The 23199-nt window shown below is 48.8% G+C and overlaps 1 protein-coding gene across 4 annotated transcripts in view; it reads right to left on the bottom strand.

Annotated features, from left to right (window-relative positions):
* OGT (O-linked N-acetylglucosamine (GlcNAc) transferase) overlaps positions 1-23199 on the bottom strand; it is a 668897-nt gene that overhangs the window by 315856 nt on the left and 329842 nt on the right. For all 4 annotated transcript variants that reach the window (XM_085608464.1, XM_085608465.1, XM_085608463.1 and 1 more), the window contains exon 13: positions 2882-3040. In XM_085608464.1, coding sequence (XP_085464590.1) covers positions 2882-3040 — 159 coding nt within the window. The remainder of the gene's footprint in view (positions 1-2881; positions 3041-23199) is intronic.

Genomic DNA, 23199 nt, shown 5'->3' with positions numbered 1-23199 from the left:
CTGTGCAAGAATGATTTTTTTTAATGAATCTGAGGTCTAAGATGGGTCGTAGCATAAGGTCTTGCTTTGGTACTAGGTAAGGTGAATAGTTTCCTTTGAAGTGTTCCATCTTTGGTACTTTCTCTATTGCTTGTTTTTGCAGGACTTTTGATTTATTGTCTTAATTGCAATAGCTGTGGGGTACCACGTTTAAAATCCCACTGTCTGTGGTGATGTCTTTCCACTGCAGTAGGTGTTGCTACACTGCCTCACACTTGTGAGTGGGGCCCTTTTTTGGGGGCCAAGTCACTTGGAGTTTACTCCTCCTCCTCCTCTCAAGGGTTGGCTCTCACCTCTTCCTCTGCCCCGAAAGGGTGGCATTGGCTGTTGCTGCGAGGCTTGGTATTCAGGCTGCTGGTTTGATTGGGGTCGCTGCCTTGAGATTGTTATTGGCTTGATGAGAAGACTCCTCCCTGTGGGTCTTCTGGTGTTAAAATCTTCTCTTTTGAAGGTGCCCCTCTGTAGTAGGGCTCTCATACCTCTGGCAGTTTCATTGTCTTTTATTTGTTTTATCAACTTCACTTCTAAACAGGGCATCTCCTGTGAAGGGCCTGTTGATTGAGGTTCGTACCTCTTGTTTGAAGCCTGATATTCTGAGACAGGCGTGCTAGCTCGATGTAGAGTGTGTGCACATTTGTCTGCTGGCTGTATCGGCTGAGTCAAGAGCCGATACAGGCAGGTGTTAGCAATGTTTTTTCCCTCCTGTATGATAGATTTTGTCCTATCTTTTTCTGGGAGCTTGTTCATACGTGCTCAATCTAATCCCATTGCTGGTGGCCATACCTGTTAAGAGCATTGGAGTTTGCAATGCACCATGGCATTGCTGCTTCCTTCTCCATCTTTCTTACTACCATGTCCATTCTTTTGCTTTCTCTCTCTGGAGGTGGACCGGAGTGGGTGTAGCCGCTTCTTCTTGCGTGGTGACAATGATGGAATTTGGCACTGTGTTTCCCTGAATGTATTTAAGGTTTTTAGTGGACGGCTTGTATTCCCCACCCTTCGGTTACCCCTTTTGCTGGGGCAGGCTTCTTGGAAGTCTTCTTGTCCTGGTCCAGGATGGTTGGTAGCATTGAGGGGTATTATGTCCCTTTGGTGGATGGTGCCAAGCCTCCAGGAAGATACGGGAGTCTCTTCTCATCTACGGCGACCTCGAAGGTATAAGCTGCTCTCCTAATGAGGCTGTTTTAGAGGGACATGGCGTCTGGTGGCGAAGCCTTCGAGCGATAGCTACAGACCTCCTCTTCTGGGCTTTCTGTGAGAGATCGTTCCATTCTTCCTCGAAAGTCCCCGAGGCTTTCACTTCTTCTGGAGCGTCAAGTTCCTAGTCGACATACTCCTCGTGTGGTTTGGGGGTTGCCAGAGCTTCGAGGATATCTTCCTCTTCTTCGGCGTTTTGGGCAGCGCCAGTGGGTTTTGCAGGAATTTGGAATTCCTTCAGCGCTACGTTGCACTCCTTTCGTTGAATGTGTGCCGCCATTTTTGCTTCGAGACGACTTTTCTTTTTCTCCACCTCGAGGACCCTTTTGGCTTCTGAGGCCGGGAAGATCCTTTTCTGGAGTGTGGTGGCTTCTGAAAATTTGGAAAAAATCCCTAAAGAAATGACTGAATTCAAAAGAAAAAAACATCAACGACACCGGAGAAGGACCTCCTGACACCACCTTTCCATTGGGGGACCCAGACAGAGCTACTATCCATCCGAGAGGCCACAAAGGGAAAGACCACACCCTCAAATTTGTGGTAGCACTTTGGGTAGAATTTAAAAGGGGTATTTTCCCCTCGCCCTCTGCGTAGTTGCTCTATCGGGGTTCCCCGACGGAAATGTGGTGTCAGGAGGTCCTTCTCCGGTGTGGATCAATTGTTTTTTCACTTGAATTCTGTCATTTCTTTGGGGATTTCTTCCAAATCTTCAGAGTGCTTCCCTTTGCTTCCAGACCCAAATGGCAGAAAAAAAGAATCTGAAGATGGCTACCACATACAGGAACTTGCAGGGCGCCATCTGACATCAAAAAGGGATGGACCCAATACAAAATGGTGAACGACAACGACACAAAAAAAAAAATACTGATTATTCCGGACCCAAACACTAGATGGTGGAATAATGCAGAGCATGTGAATCCAGTAAAGGATTCATGCTGCAAAACTTGATTACCCAGAGAACAATCCTTCCGGCCCTGGGGCAATAGTGGTTAACAGTACACCCTCATACATAGGATACAGCCCAGAACCCGGGGCAAAAGTGGTAAACACTACACACAGGATAAAGCCGAGAAGCTCAAGAAAATCATCATACAAGATTAAGTGTTGTACCTAGGTCCCAGCATAAAAATGGCAAAATTATCAGTCAAATCTAAATCTCACAGCGACTATAAAAAGTGGGGAAGGTGTGGTTTTCGAGCTGTTCACAAGCTGGTAGCCTTAATGGCACAGACTAAATTATTTAAGTAATCTCCTGTCAGGATTTTTAAGATTTAATTTAAAAAAAAAAAAGATGTTATCAGATTCCTACATGTTTAAGGATGCCGTGTCATGTGTTGGATAAATTGCGATGACTATCATGGAGAGAAATATCATAAAGAACATTGTGCAGGGTGTGTAACTTGTACAGGCGTTCCAACATCAAAACAGATTGAGTAATAAATTAGTTATTCTTCACAGAAATGTAGTCAAATGGGTGGGAAAATGGAGGTCACACCCACCTCATGTCAGGATGAAACTGAAAATTGACGAAATATAGAATCCTATAAATGCTTTAGCACAGAATAATACTCTGGTCCAAAAATGCACTTCAGTAAGAGAAAATAAGCTGGTTAACAGTGATTGTGCACCAACATTTTATGCTTACCTCAAATTTGTCCGGGTCATGCATGCCAGGGATAGACTGCATAAGATGGGAGGTTGGGTGATTCCCAAAGTCTGAACTAACATAACCAACACGCAGCCTGCTTTCGCTCGCTTTCAGGTCTTTTGGGTGCTCGTAGGGTGGCTTGTGCAGGACATTAATCTGAAAACAATATCACAGTAAGTACAAATTCTGAAAACAAATGTGTAAAATGTGAAGCATGTATAGCCGACATACTAAATGTTTCTGTAGGCTAGGGTCTCTGAATCGCCGCACATACCATGTTAGTCCTTACATTAATGAGTGATGGGTTGGACTTTAGCACCAGAAATCTATTAACTGATGGCACTTGAAAATATTGGTCTGGGCAACACAGAACAATTCGGAACGGTTTACAGAATGGGGGTATTGGCTACCCATTCCAGTCTACTGGGATCCTTCACTTGAATCAGTCTAGGTTAAAAGATTTGAGAAAGGAGCTCAGAAACTCTTAAAAAAACATTTTAGGAAAAGTTCCCACGGCTCCAAAGATGTCACCAAAGCACACTTTCAGCTATGCACAGTGCACCTGGCTTCATCTACATGCCACTGCACAATAATGTGCTTTATAAATAGTCCGAACTGTAAGCAGAAGGCCAATGTGCCGATATGCCACTTATCTGAAGGCAAGGAGTGATAAATAAGTAACTTACACCTAGCAAAGCAATTTTTTATGATAGAGACTATCTAACCACAGATGCCTAACTGTTTAAATACTCTCCCATGCATTACACTAGATCTAGAAAATCTTCAGCAGTGTGTAGGAAGCTGGCTCTGTATATACTACACCAAAGTAAGGTATAGTGTGCAGAGTCCACTGGACCCTCAGGTAGGCAAAGGTAAAATATAGCTTACTCTCCATTTTTGGTAGTGTGGGTGAGCAGTAAGGCTTTATCAGAGGCTAGTGCTAAGCATTTATTGTACACACACAGGCAAGAAAAGATGTCATACACTTAAAGACTTAACTCAGACTGTTTGTATAAAAGGAAAATGCTACTTACCCAGTAAGCATCTGTAGAGTTGTAGATTCACATGCTTTGCATACTCCTGCCATCTAGTGTTGGGTCCAGATGTTTGCAAGTTGTTTTTCTTCAAGGAAGTCGTTCCAGTCCCGAGGTAGGGGACTCCTCCTTCCGGTGATAGTGTGCATGGGCATTGGCTCCATTGGTTAAGTTCTTATTGCTTTAGCATAACATGTTTGAATACATGGGACAATCTACCGAGCAATACCCGATTTAGATATAGGATTGCCTTTGTGTGGTGGAGCAAAAGCCACTAAGAGTTGTTTTGTTCTTTCTGTGTAATATAATAACGTTCTGAGCTCAAGAGGTGGACCCATTAGTCTAGTAAGGACAATGAACAAATGTTACTTACCTGTAAACTGTGGTTCTCCAGTATTGGTGTCTTTCATAGATTCACATGCTTGAATATTCCCCGTCGAAGTGGGAGTCCCACGGTATATAAAAAGCAATAGTGTCATGTATATATATATATACACATACATAAACCACATAAGAGCATATACATTTCTAAATAAACTTTATATATAATTCAAAATAACTTATCCAATGAAAATACCATAGGATAGCATTGACACATAGGAAAGCATTGAGAAAAAAGAATCACTTTACTGACATATCCTTGTTTTATAGTCCAAACTCTAGCCAATCAGGCGCAAGCACCCTCTAGAACCTTCTCCTCAGAGGCTCAGGCCCTCAGATTTTCGTAGCACGAGAGTGACAAAAGAGTCTAATGAGGAGAAGAGAGCCTCTGAGGGGAGGAGGGTGGGTCGCATGTGAATCTATGAAAGACACCAATACTGGAGAACCACAGGTCGTTAAAGGAACCGGAGACCGGACGCCACTGCTCGTCCAATTCCTCCTGAATGGTACGACTCTTCAGTCTACAATGTGGGATCAAAGCGATGCAGGAGGACGCCATCCCCAGAAAGGACTTTAATATGCGGACTGAAACGGACTGCTTTGCTGCGATGGAGGCTGCAAGGAGTCGAATGCATGTCTGCCGCTCTGCCGAGGCAAAGGCCATAGCTCTGCTCGTATTGATGGTAGCGCAGAGAAAGGTCTTGTACAGAGCTGGCATGAGCTGAGACTTTTGCACGTTGATTGACAAGCCCAGAGACTGAAACAGAGTGAGACAGCGCTGAGTATCGAGGTCCGCTTGGTGGGAAGACTGAGATTTGATGAGACAATTGTCCAAATACGTGAATATCTGAATGCCCGTTAGTCTCAAATGGGCCACCCCGGGGCCAGGATCTTTGTGAAGACTCGAGGAGCTGAGCGGAGGCCGAAGGGCAGGACCTTGAATTGGAAATCCCTGTGGCCAACACGAAAACGTAAGTATTTTCTGTGGCATGGAATTATGGGCACATGGAAGTAAGCATCCTGAAGGTCGATTGTCGTCATGAAATCGCCCTGAGAGAAGAGTTGAAGGATGTCCTTTAGCGTGAGCATGCAGAATGATTGGTCCTTGAGAAATGGAGAGACCTTAGATCGAGGATGGGGCGCCACTCCCCAGATTTCTTTAGTATGAGGAAAAAACAGGAATAGAACCCCAACCCCTTTTGTGATTTCGGAACCACTTCGATGGCCCCTTTCTTGAGCATTATCTGGATTTGGTTGAAAAGTTCTTTGAGGTGAGCGGGAGGAGGTCCGGATGGAGGGGTTTGTGGGGGGAACTTTACAAACTAAGGCATGGCCCCTTGAAATAATGTCCAAAACCCAACGGTCCGAAGTGATTGAGGACCAATTGGAAAAGAACTGGGAGATTCGTCCTCCAACTGGAGAAAGGGAAAAACTGGAGAGAGGGGACCCTTGATGTACACAGTCATTGTTTCTTGGAGGAGTTTCCCCTGTAATTGGACCTTCCTCTATAAGATTTGCCAGACTGCTGCCTGTAAGACTGCTGCGGCTGCGAGGAATAACGTTGTTGTCCTTTGTTGTAGGAGCGGTACTGGGAAGAAGACCCACGAAAGGAAGAAGAGGAGGTGCCGCGGCCGCGCGCACCCCAAAAGGGCTGCTTCTGGAACTGGAGAGTGCAGAGGGAGCGAGCCGTCTCCGTGTCCTTCTTGATGGCTTGCAAAGCGTCCTCCACATGTTGGCCGAACAAAGATTCTCCATCGTAAGGCATGTCCAGAATCTTGGCCTGGACTTCCTGTCGGAACGAGGTGGAACGAAGCCAACCCTGTCTTCTTAAAACAGCCGCTCCAGCCAATTGACAAAAGCCCGTGGAGGCAATGTCGACGGACCCGTCGATTTCGGAGGATGCCCTCTCACCCTCTTGCAGGATCTTTAGAGCGTCCGCTCTAGAGTCTTCCGGGATGAGCTTAACCAAAGCTGCCATGTCCGACCACATTTGTCGATCGTAACGACCGAGGATGGCCAAAGAATTTGCTGCTCGGACTGTTGTTGAAGCCATGGTCAAACTTTTTGCCAATGGCATCCAGGCGGCGGCCGTCAAGATCCAGAGGTGACGAGGGATTTTTGGAGCGACGTTGTGCCGCCTGGGTGATCACCGAGTCTGGCTTAGGCTGACACACTAAGCAAGCCGGGGCCTTGTACTTCTTCTCCAATCGCGGGAGCACTGCCGGGATGGAGTTAAGCATCTTCATCAGCTTAATGCCTTCATTCCAGATAAAGTCTATAATTGGCACGGCCCGTACCTGTTTCTGCGGCTGAGACTTGAAGTCGTACAGAAAGCAGTCCTCCTCCCTAACCACCATGGGAAGGTGAAGACGTTGAGCCGCCCTTTCCATCAGCTGATGGAATCCTGTTATGTCGACAGGTGGTGAGTTCACTGGCGATGTTGGAGGCGATGCGGGCGAATTGATTTGATAGTCATCCCAGTCAGCCATAGAGTTGTCATCTTGAAGCTCTCCCTCCTCCGTATCCAGATTCTCCACGACCTGATCTGTTGCAGGGGGAACCAATGCAGGTGCGGATGGCGTCGGCATCGTTGGCAACACAAGAGGAGACTGAACGTCAGAGGGCATGTCACGTGGAGAACCATGAGAGGAAGCCGGAAAGCGCCGATTGTAATCTTCCAACATAAACTGGAGGTTGGATATGAGCGACAAAGGTAGCTGCGCCAGAGGAACTTGTGCAGGGGGATGTTGCTCCTGCGGACAGTAATAGTCCTGCGAATAGTCATCCTCCTCGAAATCTTGGCACTTAATATGGAGCTCAGAAGGACTATGAGCATCCCGAAAAGTGGACTGAACATCCTCATCAGAATCAGAAACTTCCTCATCACCCGAGGGGAATAGCTGATGAGGTGGCCGAGAGACCGGTGGCATCATGACAGAGTCCAGCACAGCATGACGACGGTGCAGTAAGGAGTCGTTCACCGACCCTGGCGCAGACATTGGCACCAATGGCATAGTTGCAAAATTTGACACCACCGTCGTCGAGGTGATCGTCGACGAAGTCGCAATCGACGAGGCCGCCGTAGACGAGGCGGCCGTCAACGAAGCTCGCGCCGACGAGGCTACCGACGACGACGCTGCTGAGATCGCCGGCGGCGATGACTTCTTTATCGTCGACAAAGCTTTAGACGTCGACGGAAGCACAATCTTCCTAGTCGTCGACGAAGATGATAATGGAATCGTCGACGAGATAGTCTTTAGGGAAACACACACCACTGTCGACGGTGAAAACGTCGACGAGGTTGATGAAGTGGCAGATCTCGTCGACGGAGGGACCGTCGATGGTTTTGCACGTTTTTGACCAGAAACATGCGCTGACTGAGTCAGACGCCTGAGAGCTAGATCTCGGGGGCGTTGGCGTAGTAACAGAGACTTGGCCTGCAGACACTTCTCAAAGATGAAGTCTCTTCTTTTTTAGAAAGGGAGACGGCAAGTCCTGGACACTACTACGCTTGGAGGAGACTCCTGTTCGAGCAGAGGCCACACTTTCCACTTCAGAAAGGGGTTTCATCCGTATCCTTTAGTTTTTGGAGCCACAACAATAGGCGACCCTCCCTGTCCTTCAAAGTCTTTTGAGAAAAAGTTCTACAAATTTTACAGTTGGCCACTTTATGGTCAGGGTAAAGACAATAGATACTGTGAGAAGTTGGCCTGGCATATGCTGGTCACTAGTTAGAGTGGCCACCTTGCACCAGTCCAATTCGACTCCTATGACGTTAGGTTTAAAAGACAACCTTTAAAGAAAGCTATCCTAGTGGTAGCTGTGGAGAGCAGCCTTCAGGCTAAGTCTTGAAGGAGTGTTAAGCTTATTGTTTTACCATAATAACCTCTTGAATAACCAAATGAAAGAGTAGTCCACACAGGTATATATATAAAATATATGTATTTATTCTAAGTAGAATCCCACAGACACTATGTGACTACTGGCAAAGTTACAAGTTAAACAAGCATTTATAAACACAATAAATAGCACAGAAATCAATGGGCCCCAGGGGGGGACCAAACCATATACTAAAATAGTGGTATAAGAACCACGACAATTCTACAGGCAATGCCTAGGGCATTCAGGATCGCTTGCCCCTTCAGAATCCACCCACAGTTATGAGGAAGGGGACCCACGGGAGGCGTGTGCAGTGCGAGAAGCTGCTATCGGGATCGCAATGTTAGCCTATGGAGAATGTCGCGGTTGAATATTTAAAGTTAAAGGACACTTCTAGCAGTAGTACAAAGTTAAGACTTGAGACTTAAGGCTTTTGAGAGCCCACCACCACGGGAGTACCGAAGTACCACTGTTACCTGCCCCAGGGAAGCCGGGTGCATAGGTCGATTCTGGTGTCGGGTCGCGGGCTGATTTTCAATGGAAAAGTAGTCCAAACTGCTGCTAGCTGAAAGCGTCGCTGAGGTCGTGAAGATTAAAGATGTAGGAAATGTAGAGAAGGACCTGAAAGCAGAGGGGACAGAGTCTGGGTCACGGCACAGTGACCAGGGAGCTCACAGGAAGGAGCTCGTGGATGTCGGGTGCTTCAGGTGAGGAAGGTACAGCTGGGCTCTGCAGTCACGGGCTCCGGGAGGCTTCAAGGAAGGCCAGCTTCTGGAGGGCGACTGTACCACGTCACATGAGGGTCGCTGCGGTGTTAGTGTCCCGATTGGATCCACTAAGCATTGACAACCGCAACCCACGCAAGATGTACAAAGCAGCTGCTGGTGCAGACCCACGAGGTCTGAGGGTGCTCTCCTTTGGAGGGAGCGCAGAGCAGGCCTGGAGCAACCAGGGGAACTCTTGGATGTTAAGATTGTCCTCCGCCAGGGCCCTCAAGTCGAGAGACAAGGGACCGCGGAAGGCAGCAAAATGGAGTGCGTAAAAGGGCTCCCACGGGCCACCGGAGCGGGCCAGGGAGCTGAGATTTGGCACAGATGCTGCTTGAAGGTTGGCTCAGAAATGGGCCAAAGCACAACTTCCCCACTGGTCGGGGTTGTGTGCTGTGCAGGAGGTGGCCGGTGTCTCGGGGTATGCGGGGATCTCGACACCCACGTGGTCCAGGGTGCTCAGACTTGCTGGGCACACTCACAGGACGCTGGGATGCACTGGAGACCCACCTCGAGGTTGCTGGAAGGCGTCGAAGGTCGTGAGAGCAGCGAAGTTCCAACCAGGTATCTTGCAGTCTTTTAGGTGCCTGCCAAGCAGGGGGATAACTCCTTTATCCCAAGGGAGATTTCTTCAGTCAGCTGAGCAGCAGCTCGTCGAAGGTCAGTTCTTTGAAGTCCTGGATTAATCTGAGGCTCTGGGGCCATGTTATTCACTTATATCCCCAAGATTAGGGGATGGTCCCAAATGGAGCCTGCCAATCAGAGTAGAGGCGGGAAAGGGAGACTACACCCACTCCCCTTTGTGTGTTTCCCGCCTGGGCGAGGGGCAGCCTGCCCCTGAACCGGTTCCAGGCGGTGTATGCAGAATTGGAGCTCTGCAGTTGCCTACGTGCAACTCTGAAAGGACATTTAGTGCACCCACCCTGTTCCAATCCACATATCCTGTCTGGGGAGGTGCTGGCACCTCCCTGCCACAGGAGCCCTATTGTCCAGATGGCGAGGCTGGGGTTTTCCCCAGCAACAGCCAGCCAGAGTCGTGTAGGTGGCGGACAGTAGCCATTTTGTGGTACATGTGCACTTTTAAATTGGTGTCTAAATTCTACCGCTTTTCCCATATCGCCCTCCTAGCAAGGGGGAATCGTACCCTCATGCCTATGGCTGGACTGGGGGTATGATTCCTACATGTTTGACACCAAACACGATATGGTTCTGTGTAGCCATTCTCAAGTTATCGCGATGACGCGATTCACTTATAATGCGGTTAAGAGTATATGGTATGGCTACACTACAAACAACCCAGTAACGATTTTACGAAAGTTGCAGAGGCCCTACTCACGTAGGGGTCCCCCTCACACATACCTCAGCACCCAGCCCTGTAGGATTACCAGGGCCTGCCATAGGGGTGACCTATGAGAGTATATGTGTTGTAATGGTGTGGGATATAGGGTACCTACATCCCTGTAAGGGGTGCTAGCACCACCTTACCCAGACTACAGTAGTGGTCTGGTGGTGTCAGTTTGGGTGGCTGTCCCAGGGTGGCACAATAAGTGCTGCAGCCCTGGTAGGCCTACTGTGGGGCCCATGCCCTGGGTACCTAGGGTACCATCTACAAGGGACTGGCAGGGCACCCTCAGCATCCAATTGGTTGGTACCTAGGGTACTCACAAGGTTTAACAGAGGAAGCAGATAGGCTGGGGTCCTGATAAGCAGGGCCACAGCCTGGCTAACGTCATAAAAACAGATAAAACATCAGCAAAAAGTTGGGGGCAACTATGCAGTCGATGCCACTCTCCTACAGATACATTTTTCATGAGGGTCCTCAGAAAAAAGTCAACTTCCCACAAGAGGAACAGGGACGGAAAAGAGACTTCTTACTTGAAGACATGATGAGAAAAACTCAAACCAGAACCAAAGACTGAGCAGAGCTCAGGGAGACTCCCTTCACACGACGTGCGGTAGAAAATCTGAGGGCCTGAGCCTCTGAGGAGAAAGTTCTAGAGGGTGTTTGCGCCTGATTGGCTAGAGTTTGGACTATAAAACGACAAGGATATGTCAGTAAAGTGATTCTTTTTTCTCAATGCTTTCCTATGTGTCAATGCTATCCTATGGTATTTTCACTGGATGTTATTTTGAATTATATATAAAGTTTATTTAGAAATGTATATGCTCTTATGTGGTTTATGTGTGTGTGTGTGTGTGTATATACACACACACACACACACACACACACATACATATACATGACACTATTGCTTTTTACATACCGTGGGACTCCCACTTCGACGACGGGGAATATTCAAGCATGTGAATCTATGAAAGACACCCCAATACTGCAGAAGTTAAGATTACCCACTGGAGCAGGTGGAAGTCTTGGTGGAATAACTATTTTGAGTCCTTCTATAAAAGATTTAATAACAGGTACTCTAAAAAGGGACAGGTGCTGTCTTTTTTTAAAGGTCTGCAGCTATTGCAGCGAGATGTAAACGAATGGATGTCCAAGCCAATCCTGACTGCTGCAAGTGTAGTAAATAAATGATATTTTGAATGGAAGCATCTAACGGGTTGACATGGTTAGTACAATATGTATTGTATTTGTATAGCGCTTACTACCGTTACGAACGGTTTCAATTTATGTGAGTAGGCAAGCCCTTGCAGTAGGCCTTCTGGCCTCTTTAATGATGTTCATACAGTCTGGTGGAAGGTTCAGATAACCAAACTATGATTTCAGGAGCCAGATCGCCAGGTTTAGTTATTTGGGACCCAGGTGTTTTATGTCACCATGGCTGGGTGAGGAGACTGGATGCAAGATGCAGTTTTTGATGAGGAACTACTGAGAGCCAAGGTTGACGGGCCAATGTGGGAGCTAATAAGCTCAGAGTGAGGGATGTTTGTCTGAGCTTACGAACCACTAGCGGAATGAGTGGGAGAGGCGGAAAAGCGCAGGCAAATATCCCTGACCATTGCTTCCATAGTGCATTGCCTTTGGACAAAGGCTGCGGATACCGGAGGCGAAGTTTGGGCATTTTGCATTTGTGTGGGGCGAACAGATCAGTGGAAAACCCAACATCTGAAAGAATGGGAGGAGAACTTGAGGGTGAAGTACGAGTTTCTTACCTTCGGTAACAATGTATCTGGTAGAGACACAGTTTAGCCACAGATGCCTTAACTTAGAATATCCCCAGGCATCAGACTGGATGCAGAAACTTTTGGCAGCAGCACCTCTGCACTCTGGGGGGGCGGTGCCCTGACGTTAGCGGACAGGATGTCAGTGAAGCCATACAAGTCCCTCCCGGCACGCTGACGTCAATTTTGTTCGGAAAAACTATTCCGCGCTTAAACGCGGAGCCACCACCAAAAAACAGAGTATATGAACAGTGTGTGAAAAAAAGTTAAAGATCAGTAAAAACAAAAAGAATCGAAAGGTGAGAAACATCACCATAAGGGACAGTGACTAGCACTGTACACAGAAAGCAAATGGAGAGAGTCGAACAGCGCTCTGTGAAGCAGCCCTGCAAAAGCGAAGGCAATGCCCTCCCCCGAGGCAAACGATACATGAAAAGAAAGCCAAGGCAGATGACAGAAAGCCTGGAATCACAAGATCCGACCGTGACAGGCAACAAGACCTGATCCATATCATAAAAAAAAGATCCAACAAAGGTCGGCAATACTAGGCAAGCCATAAACTCTGGAAGAGAACTATAGGACTGAGTGGGAGAAAGTGCCCTCTTAAACATGGTATACCCCCACTTTTTGCTGAAATGCTGATGTGCTTTGACTGAGTGTGCCATGGGCTCCGACCAATCAGGTGCCCAAGGCCTGTGTTCCTTCCCTAAAACTGCATTGAAGCCTAAACCCCAATTGGCATCTCTGGCCACATGTCAGCCCCTGGTAAATGGTACCACAGGTACCCAGGGCTCTGTGACCAGAGAAGGCCTCTAAGGGCTGCAGCACTGTAAGAAGGAATATGCTACTTACCAGTATGCATCTGTTCTTGGCATGTAGAGCTGCAGATCTATACACTTTTGCATAGATCGCCATCTGGTGTTGGGCCCGGATGTTTGCAGTTTGTTTTTCTTCTTGGACAGTCTTTGGAAGTCACGAGTTCGGTGACTCCTCCTTCGGTCCGTACTGCGCATGGGCTTCGGCTCCATCCTCAGATTGTTTTTCGCCAGCAGGGAAAAGATGGGGCGTAGTGATAATAGTAAAGAAACCCATGTGTGTTGTATCTAAATAAGATAGACTGGAACGGATACAGGTAGCCGGGGAGGCGAGTGGGCGTGTATAGATCTGCAGCTCTACATGCCAAGAACAGATGCATACTGGTAAGTAGCATATTCCGTTCGAGGCATATGAGCTGCAGATTATACACTTTTGTATAGATTATATAGCAGTACCCAACCTTAGCGGCGACCACGGGTATCCGTTGCAGTGGTTTGAAATAGTGTCTTTAGTACAGCCTGGCCCACACTAGCTTGTTGTTTAGAGTGCACGTCTGTGAGAAAGTGCCATCTTTCTTGCATGGTATGCCCCCACTTTTTGCTGAATTGCTGAATGTACTTTGATTAAGTGTACCCTGGACTCCTGCCAATCAGGTGCCCAGGGCCTATGTTCCTTTCTTAAAACACACAAACTCCAAATTGGCAAACCCTAGCCACATGTCAGCCCCTGGTAAATGGTACCCTTAGTACCCAGGGCCTTGTGGCCAGGGAAGGCCTCTAGGGGCTGCAGCACTCGTTGTGCCACCCTTAGAGGCCCTGTACCCTTACACACACACACACACACTGCCTTTGCAGGCTGAGTGTCTGGGTGCAGGACAAAATGAAGAGTCGACATGGCACACATCTGTGTGCCATGCCCATCACCTACACTGCCAAGGCATATGTCAGCCACCCCTCTAGCTGGGTGCCTTACGCCTGTGGTGTGGGCACAGGAGCAGGAGCCCTGTGCCCCTACAGTACCCGGGTCCATTCCTGGGCACTGTAAGTGCAGTGCTGCCATTTAAGAGTACATGGTGCTGAGAGCTCGTCAAACACGAGCTCCACAGCACCATAATGGCAACACTGAAGACTGGGAAGTTTGGTATCAAACTTCTCAGCACATTAAACCCACACTGTGAGAAAGTGGCTCTGTATACTCTGTTCCCTAATAGGTACAGGGTGTACAGAGTCCACAGTCCCCCAGAGGCTGATAGAGGTCAAAGTTAGGTATGACCTTACTCTCAAAAGTGGTAGCTTGGTCGAGCAGTAAGGCAGTACCAGAGGACAGTGTAAAGCATTTATTGTACACACTCAGTCAGCAAATGTTTTCACACACTCAATAACTGAACTCTAGGCCAATGATTTGTATATATAGAATATATGCTTGTTTTATTTTTAGAACCACAAAGGGGATAAAAATATACTTTCTCAGAATGAGAGGTTGCATATAAATACTTTTTATCTTAAGCAATGAGTTTTTGTAAACAGTCACAGTTGGTTGCAATAAACAATCCTATTTCCTAAACATCACAAGGCATTGAGCTCAATGGTACATTCAGGTTATTTGTAATAAATTACTTTTCAGATTACTTTTGGAATTCCAGGTCTGGCTCCTAGAACCAGCCTTGGGTCAGTATTCAGAATCAAGTGATGAAAGTCGACTTAATAACTGTAATGATTTTTAAATAATATTTAGCTATTTCAAAAGTTAACACTTAGAAAATATTTCAAAGAAAACATTCAATGGATCTCTATGGCAAGAAATTCACATTGCAGGTAGAGTACTTTATCGTTACTTTAGTAATCCATGACTGGGTGCCTAGACCCAGGACTGGGGTCCTTATCAAAAACAGGTAAGTAATTTCGTTTGCAGAAATGGTACGATTTTAAAAGAATATTTCAAATTTGCAAAAATAGACACTTAGAAGAAATTTCACAGAAAAGCAGACAATGGTTTCCTATGGGAGAAAAATGAGTTAGAGGTAAGTATAGTTGTGAACACTTTTCAGAGTCAGGGCTGGGCACCAAGATCCAGCACTGGGAGCTCACCTAGGAGCAGGTGAGTAAATTCGTTTTTGTCACTTGGCTGATTTTTGGTGAATTTTTGCAGTTTTGAAAAGTTCACACTTAGAAGATTTTTGAAGAAAAAGCCAGTCAATGTTACCCTATGAGGAAAATGAAGTTAGCGGTTTAAGGGTAAGTACTCGACTGGCAGAGTTGAAATTCCGGGCATAGACTCAGGGGTCCCCCAGTGTCAGGTAGGTACAGTTGGTTCACCCTCAGCGGTTTCAGGACGGCCGGGTGCAGAGTGAGTTAGGCCCAATGTTATCCTATGAGGGATAGGGGGGCCTTGGTTGGTGGCTGCTGTCTGGCAAGCCACGCGGCTGTGGGAGCTGGGCTCCTGGTCACTTACTCAGGGCAAGTGGGGAAGTAGGTTAGTATAGAGAGGGCACTGCCAGGGCCACTCGGGCGGCTGGGTGCAGGGTGCTTTTGAGCCTTCGGGCGCTCAATGGAAATCAATGGGAATCTTCCGGTTTAGAAAAAGGCTGCAGGCTCGGGGACGAGGATGCTTCCGGTGCCACCACCACTTCGAGGGGTAAGTTGGGTAGTTGTAGGTTAGGTGGGTACCCCGGGATTGGGCACAGGGGGCCGCAGGGCGCCGGGTGCAGGGGTGCCTTTTGACGTCGGGAATCTTACCCTCTGGTTGATCGCGGCTGGGGTGGCACTCGGTTCTGAGGCTGCAGGCTTCGTCCAGGATGTCGAGGGGGGTCCGTGGGTGCCGGACTCGGGGTCACAGTCGCCGTGGGGTCGTCCTCAGGGTCTTTGTCCACTCCGGCACTGGCCAGGCTTGGCTGGTGCAGAGTGTGTTGGGTCCGCGGTTCCGGGCTGCTGCCAGGAGTTAGGAATAGGTTTCTCGAGTAGAGCCTCTACTCATGGGAGTCCCAGGGAATCAGAGTTCAAAGGTAGCCAGGTCCTCCGGGGTTTTTGAGGTTGCTGGCCACAAGAGATGCCGCGCTGGAGCAGGAGCAGGTTCGAGGGTCGACAGGCCGGTAGGGCTGGGGCCAAAGCAGTTGGTGTCTTCCTCTTTTTAGCAGCTGCAGGGCAGGTCTTTTTTTTCTTCTTGCTCTTCTTGTAGGTTTCTATCTGGAATCTGGGGAAGGAAGGTTCAGGGGGCCCCTAAATACTAGATTTAGGGGCGTTACAGGTAGGTGAAGGCCAGGGACCAATGGGTCCTTGTCCTGGGGTGGGTACACCCCCTATCCTGCCTCTCTCCTGTGGGGGGAGGGCAGTAGCCTAATCCTGATAGGGTAGGGCCTCCCATCTTCAAGATGGCGAGAGCCCGGAGATGTGCTTCACCTCGCCTCCCCCACCTGAGGGGTGGGGTGGGCAGGCTGGCACATCCCCTGTCCTTGTATGGGGTTTCCGGCCAAGCTTCCTGCCAGAGTGGGGGGTTGCAGTGGCCTGGGGAAACTCCAACTGGCGGCATGCCTTTGAAGCTTCCCTTTGCTCATCCTGGGGGAGGAGATTTCTCACCTCACCCAGGATGTGCATTGTTGCAGGCCCGGGGGAGCAGGGGCTCTCCCACCCAGGGGTCCAGCAACGTGTCTGCTGTGTGGCAGCCTGGGCAGCCTCAGAGCAGACGTGGATTGTAGGTTAGCTGTAAGGGGGCATCTCTAAGATGCCCTCTGGGGTGCTTAGTACATTAAATCCCACACTGGCATCAGTGTGGGTTTAATGTGCTGAGAAGTTTGATACCAAACTTCCCAGTCTTCAGTGTTGCCATTATGGTGCTGTGGAGTTCGTGTTTGACGAGCTCTCAGCACCATGTACTTGTAAAAGGCAGCACTGTACTTACAGTGCCCAGGAATGGACCTGGGTACTGTAGGGGCACAGGGCTCCTGCTCCTGTGCCCACACCATAGGCATAAGGCACCCAGCCAGAGGGGTGGCTGACATATGCCTTGGCAGTATAGGTAATGGGCATGGCACACAGAGATGGGTGCCATGTCGACTCTTTGTTTTGTCCTGCACCCAGACACTCAGCCTGCAAAGGCAGTGTGTGTGTGTAAGGGTACAGGGCCTCTAAGGGTGGCACAATGAGTGCTGCAGCCCTTAGAGGCCTTCCCTGGTCACAAGGCCCTGGGTACCTAGGGTACCATTTACCAGGGGCTGACGTGTGGCCAGGGTTTGCCAATTGGGAGTTTGTGTGTTTTAAGGAAGGAACATAGGCCCTGGGCACCTGATTGGCAGGAGCCCAGGGCACAACAAGGAAAAGTGCATCAGCTATTAGGCAAAAAAAAGGGGGGGTTACTGCAACAGAAACCCACTTTCTCACACAAGCCCCCCCCAGCCCAAAGGCCAGGAGACTTCTGCCAAAGCTGGGAGAGTCTACCTAGTCTTTCAGGCGAGGAAGAGTTGGGGAAGTGGTTTGAAAGTTGCAGGGCCTACTCTGCCTTACATCCTTCTGCCTAGGTCAGTCCCTTTGGGGAGCTGGCCTGTCTTATTAGTTTCAGGACCTAACTCCCAAGGCTCCTCTCCTTGTCTTTTACTGTCCTGGTCCCATCTTTCTATTTTGGGTCTAGAGGTGTATACCTCGGTAGTTTCTAACTTAGCCAGGGCTAGGCCCAGCTTACCCACAGAGGCTACCCACAGCTTGAGCAACCCCACCATGACCAATAAGGTCAGGGGGCCTGACTTGCTATTTGGCAGGGGGTTAGGCCACCATGCCAAGGCTAGGGCTGCCATGAAGGCTAACACCCAGCAGAGGCTGCTGACAGCTGTCAGTGCCCAGTACCATACCTTTAGCTCCTGACTGGCAAGTGAGGGGGCTACTTTATAGTTCTCTTTGGGTCCTGGCTGTTGGTCTGTTTGAGGATAGGGGGTCCCTACTCTTGGTAGGGAACACCCCTCCTCTACCCCTTGTTCTGCCACCTGAGGAGCCACTAATTCAGGCTGGACAGTTGCCTGACTAGTCAGGTCTTGCTGTTGGTTAGGGGGGGCTTTACCAGTGCCATTGTGGGAGTTTTCCCTTACTGGGATAGAATCTCCCTGGCTCTCTGGAACTGTGGCTAACAGTTGCCCACCTTTCCTACCCTGTTTCTTCTCACTCTTTTGGGACTCAGCTGCACTGACTGCAGGTTGAGCCCCCACAGGTTCTTTGGGCGAAGCCTGGCATTGGGCCAGCACTTCTCTTTGGCTCAGTTCCACATCTAAGTGATCATTCCCCAAGAGACAATCAAGGGGGAGGTTTTTACTGACTATCACTTTCCTCCATCTAAGGGACCCAGCTGTGGCTAGGGGCACTATAGCCACAGGCCTAACAGTGACTCCCCCTGGGACAGTTCTTACCCTTCTTGTTTCCCCTGAGACATATTGGTGTGGGAATACCAACCTGTCATGTACCACAGTGTGACTGGCACAGGTATCTCTCAGGGCAGTGGCTGGGATTCCATTCACCAGTAGGTGGTGGAAGTGTCTACTTCCTTCTGGGATCTCCAGCTTGCTTCTTGGGCCCATTCCCCAGTTGAAAGCTAGGAGGACTTCCTCATCTGAGGACCCTCCCTCCCAAGCTACACTGGCAACCCCTGGGGCTACACTAGTCACCCCTGGAGCTGTACTAGGAACCTTATTTTTAGGACAGCTAGAGTCCTGGGTGTGGTGTCCAGCCTTCTGACAGTTGAAACACCATATTCTGTTGGGATCCCAATTCTTACCTTGGTACCCTGGTTTAGTTTGTGAGGTGTCTTTGGGCCCACCCTCCTGGTCAGGTTTTTGGGGGGCTACCTGGGACTCCTTTCTTTTATCCACAAGGGGTTCACTCTCTTTCTTCTGGGGAGGTTTTGGGACCCCTTGGTTCTGGTCCCTCCCAGTGAACGTCCTAGTCACCCTAGTCTTGACCCAGTGGTCTGCTCTTTTTCCCAAGTCTTGGGGGGATTTTAGACCTAGGTCTACCAAATGCTGATGCAACTTCTCATTTGTGCAGTTACTCAAAATATGTTCCTTCATGAATAAATTGTACAATCCAGTAAAATCCTGCACACCATGTCCAGCTAACCAACCATCCAGTGTCTTCACTGAGAAATCTACAAAATCAATCCAGGACTGGGTCTGGGTTTTGTGAGCCCCCCTGAATCTAATTCTATACTCCTCAGTGGTGAATCCAAATCCCTCAATCAGAGCTTTCTTCATGAGGTCATAGGATCCTGCTTCTGGCCCAGAGAGAGTCAGAAGCCTGTCCCTGCAGTTACCAGAGAACAGTTCCCACAGGAGTGCCCCCCAGAGAGGTTTCTTTACTTTCCTGATATCACAAGCCCTCTCAAAGGCTGTGAACCATTTGGTGATATCATCACCTTCCTCAAATTTAGGGACAATCCCTTTGGGGATTTTAAGGTCAGAAGTTTCCTCCCTATCCTTGTTTTTATTATTGCTGCCACCATTGATGGGTGCTAAACCCATCTCTCTCCTTTCCTTTTCTAGAGCCAGGAGCCTGGACTCTAGATCTATTCTTTTGGCCAGCCTCATAAGGCTGTCCTCTTCACTGGGGGGACCCCCAGTGTTGTCTCTGGGACTAGAGCCACCTGTGTGGTCTCTAGGTGCCCAGATGCTATGTCTTGAGTTGGAGGGTATGGGTGCCATCTCCTCCCTAGGGAATAGTATGGGGAGGTTGCTGTCCTCCTCCCCTGTTTCCCTTTCCTCATCTGACTGGCCATCACCATGTTCAGATGGGTGGTCTTTAGCATACTCAGCCAGGAGCTCCTGGAGCCCTTGTTTGGTTGGATGCTGACCCATTTGTAAATTTTTGAGTTTACATAAGGACCTCAATTCCTTGAAAGACAAGTGTAAGTAAGGTGTGAGGTCGAGCTCCTCCACCAGGTCCATGTTATTATTATCACTAATAGCTGGGTTTGTTTGAGACATTCTAACCTGACAGTTCTAACCCTCTACCCTGACTATAGTGACTTTTATTTTTCTAAAATTCTAATGGGACTTAAGCAAGGCCCTAGCAAGACTTTTAGTAATTTTGGAAAAACCAATCAGAATTCTAAAGGCAATTTTTAAGAGTTCTGTCGTGTGATCAGATGGTAACCAAGTAGTCCAACAAATGCAAGTTTGTATCCCACCGCTGATCCACCAATGTGAGAAAGTGGCTCTGTATACTCTGTTCCCTAATAGGTACAGGGTGTACAGAGTCCACAGTCCCCCAGAGGCTGATAGAGGTCAAAGTTAGGTATGACCTTACTCTCAAAAGTGGTAGCTTGGTCGAGCAGTAAGGCAGTACCAGAGGACAGTGTAAAGCATTTATTGTACACACTCAGTCAGCAAATGTTTTCACACACTCAATAACTGAACTCTAGGCCAATGATTTGTATATATAGAATATATGCTTGTTTTATTTTTAGAACCACAAAGGGGATAAAAATATACTTTCTCAGAATGAGAGGTTGAATATAAATACTTTTGTTTCAAGCAATACATTTGTGTAAACAGTCACAGTTGGTTGCAATAAACAATCCTATTTCCTAAACATCACAAGGCATTGAGCTCAATGGTACATTCAGGTTATTTGTAATAAATTACTTTTCAGATTACTTTTGGAATTCCAGGTCTGGCTCCTAGAACCAGCCTTGGGTCAGTATTCAGAATCAAGTGATGAAAGTCGACTTAATAACTGTAATGATTTTTAAATAATATTTAGCTATTTCAAAAGTTAACACTTAGAAAATATTTCAAAGAAAACATTCAATGGATCTCTATGGCAAGAAATTCACATTGCAGGTAGAGTACTTTATCGTTACTTTAGTAATCCATGACTGGGTGCCTAGACCCAGGACTGGGGTCCTTATCAAAAACAGGTAAGTAATTTCGTTTGCAGAAATGGTACGATTTTAAAAGAATATTTCAAATTTGCAAAAATAGACACTTAGAAGAAATTTCACAGAAAAGCAGACAATGGTTTCCTATGGGAGAAAAATGAGTTAGAGGTAAGTATAGTTGTGAACACTTTTCAGAGTCAGGGCTGGGCACCAAGATCCAGCACTGGGAGCTCACCTAGGAGCAGGTGAGTAAATTCGTTTTTGTCACTTGGCTGATTTTTGGTGAATTTTTGCAGTTTTGAAAAGTTCACACTTAGAAGATTTTTGAAGAAAAAGCCAGTCAATGTTACCCTATGAGGAAAATGAAGTTAGCGGTTTAAGGGTAAGTACTCGACTGGCAGAGTTGAAATTCCGGGCATAGACTCAGGGGTCCCCCAGTGTCAGGTAGGTACAGTTGGTTCACCCTCAGCGGTTTCAGGACGGCCGGGTGCAGAGTGAGTTAGGCCCAATGTTATCCTATGAGGGATAGGGGGGCCTTGGTTGGTGGCTGCTGTCTGGCAAGCCACGCGGCTGTGGGAGCTGGGCTCCTGGTCACTTACTCAGGGCAAGTGGGGAAGTAGGTTAGTATAGAGAGGGCACTGCCAGGGCCACTCGGGCGGCTGGGTGCAGGGTGCTTTTGAGCCTTCGGGCGCTCAATGGAAATCAATGGGAATCTTCCGGTTTAGAAAAAGGCTGCAGGCTCGGGGACGAGGATGCTTCCGGTGCCACCACCACTTCGAGGGGTAAGTTGGGTAGTTGTAGGTTAGGTGGGTACCCCGGGATTGGGCACAGGGGGCCGCAGGGCGCCGGGTGCAGGGGTGCCTTTTGACGTCGGGAATCTTACCCTCTGGTTGATCGCGGCTGGGGTGGCACTCGGTTCTGAGGCTGCAGGCTTCGTCCAGGATGTCGAGGGGGGTCCGTGGGTGCCGGACTCGGGGTCACAGTCGCCGTGGGGTCGTCCTCAGGGTCTTTGTCCACTCCGGCACTGGCCAGGCTTGGCTGGTGCAGAGTGTGTTGGGTCCGCGGTTCCGGGCTGCTGCCAGGAGTTAGGAATAGGTTTCTCGAGTAGAGCCTCTACTCATGGGAGTCCCAGGGAATCAGAGTTCAAAGGTAGCCAGGTCCTCCGGGGTTTTTGAGGTTGCTGGCCACAAGAGATGCCGCGCTGGAGCAGGAGCAGGTTCGAGGGTCGACAGGCCGGTAGGGCTGGGGCCAAAGCAGTTGGTGTCTTCCTCTTTTTAGCAGCTGCAGGGCAGGTCTTTTTTTTCTTCTTGCTCTTCTTGTAGGTTTCTATCTGGAATCTGGGGAAGGAAGGTTCAGGGGGCCCCTAAATACTAGATTTAGGGGCGTTACAGGTAGGTGAAGGCCAGGGACCAATGGGTCCTTGTCCTGGGGTGGGTACACCCCCTATCCTGCCTCTCTCCTGTGGGGGGAGGGCAGTAGCCTAATCCTGATAGGGTAGGGCCTCCCATCTTCAAGATGGCGAGAGCCCGGAGATGTGCTTCACCTCGCCTCCCCCACCTGAGGGGTGGGGTGGGCAGGCTGGCACATCCCCTGTCCTTGTATGGGGTTTCCGGCCAAGCTTCCTGCCAGAGTGGGGGGTTGCAGTGGCCTGGGGAAACTCCAACTGGCGGCATGCCTTTGAAGCTTCCCTTTGCTCATCCTGGGGGAGGAGATTTCTCACCTCACCCAGGATGTGCATTGTTGCAGGCCCGGGGGAGCAGGGGCTCTCCCACCCAGGGGTCCAGCAACGTGTCTGCTGTGTGGCAGCCTGGGCAGCCTCAGAGCAGACGTGGATTGTAGGTTAGCTGTAAGGGGGCATCTCTAAGATGCCCTCTGGGGTGCTTAGTACATTAAATCCCACACTGGCATCAGTGTGGGTTTAATGTGCTGAGAAGTTTGATACCAAACTTCCCAGTCTTCAGTGTTGCCATTATGGTGCTGTGGAGTTCGTGTTTGACGAGCTCTCAGCACCATGTACTTGTAAAAGGCAGCACTGTACTTACAGTGCCCAGGAATGGACCTGGGTACTGTAGGGGCACAGGGCTCCTGCTCCTGTGCCCACACCATAGGCATAAGGCACCCAGCCAGAGGGGTGGCTGACATATGCCTTGGCAGTATAGGTAATGGGCATGGCACACAGAGATGGGTGCCATGTCGACTCTTTGTTTTGTCCTGCACCCAGACACTCAGCCTGCAAAGGCAGTGTGTGTGTGTAAGGGTACAGGGCCTCTAAGGGTGGCACAATGAGTGCTGCAGCCTGTGAGAAGTTGGCCTGGTATATGCTGTTCACTAGTTCTAGTGACCACCTTGTACCATGCCAAGCAACCCTTATGGTGTGGTTGTAAGTCAACCTTTTTGGACTAGCTGCCCTAGTGGTAGCGTAGGCTAAGCAGTCTTTGAGGCTAAACTCGTGAAGCGTGTTAAG

The sequence above is a fragment of the Triturus cristatus genome, chromosome 5_2, assembly GCF_964204655.1.
Source record: "Triturus cristatus chromosome 5_2, aTriCri1.1, whole genome shotgun sequence".
Classification (NCBI taxonomy): Eukaryota; Metazoa; Chordata; class Amphibia; order Caudata; family Salamandridae; genus Triturus; species Triturus cristatus.
Note: the sequence above shows the minus strand (reverse complement) of the source record. Positions and strands in the feature narration are given on the sequence as shown.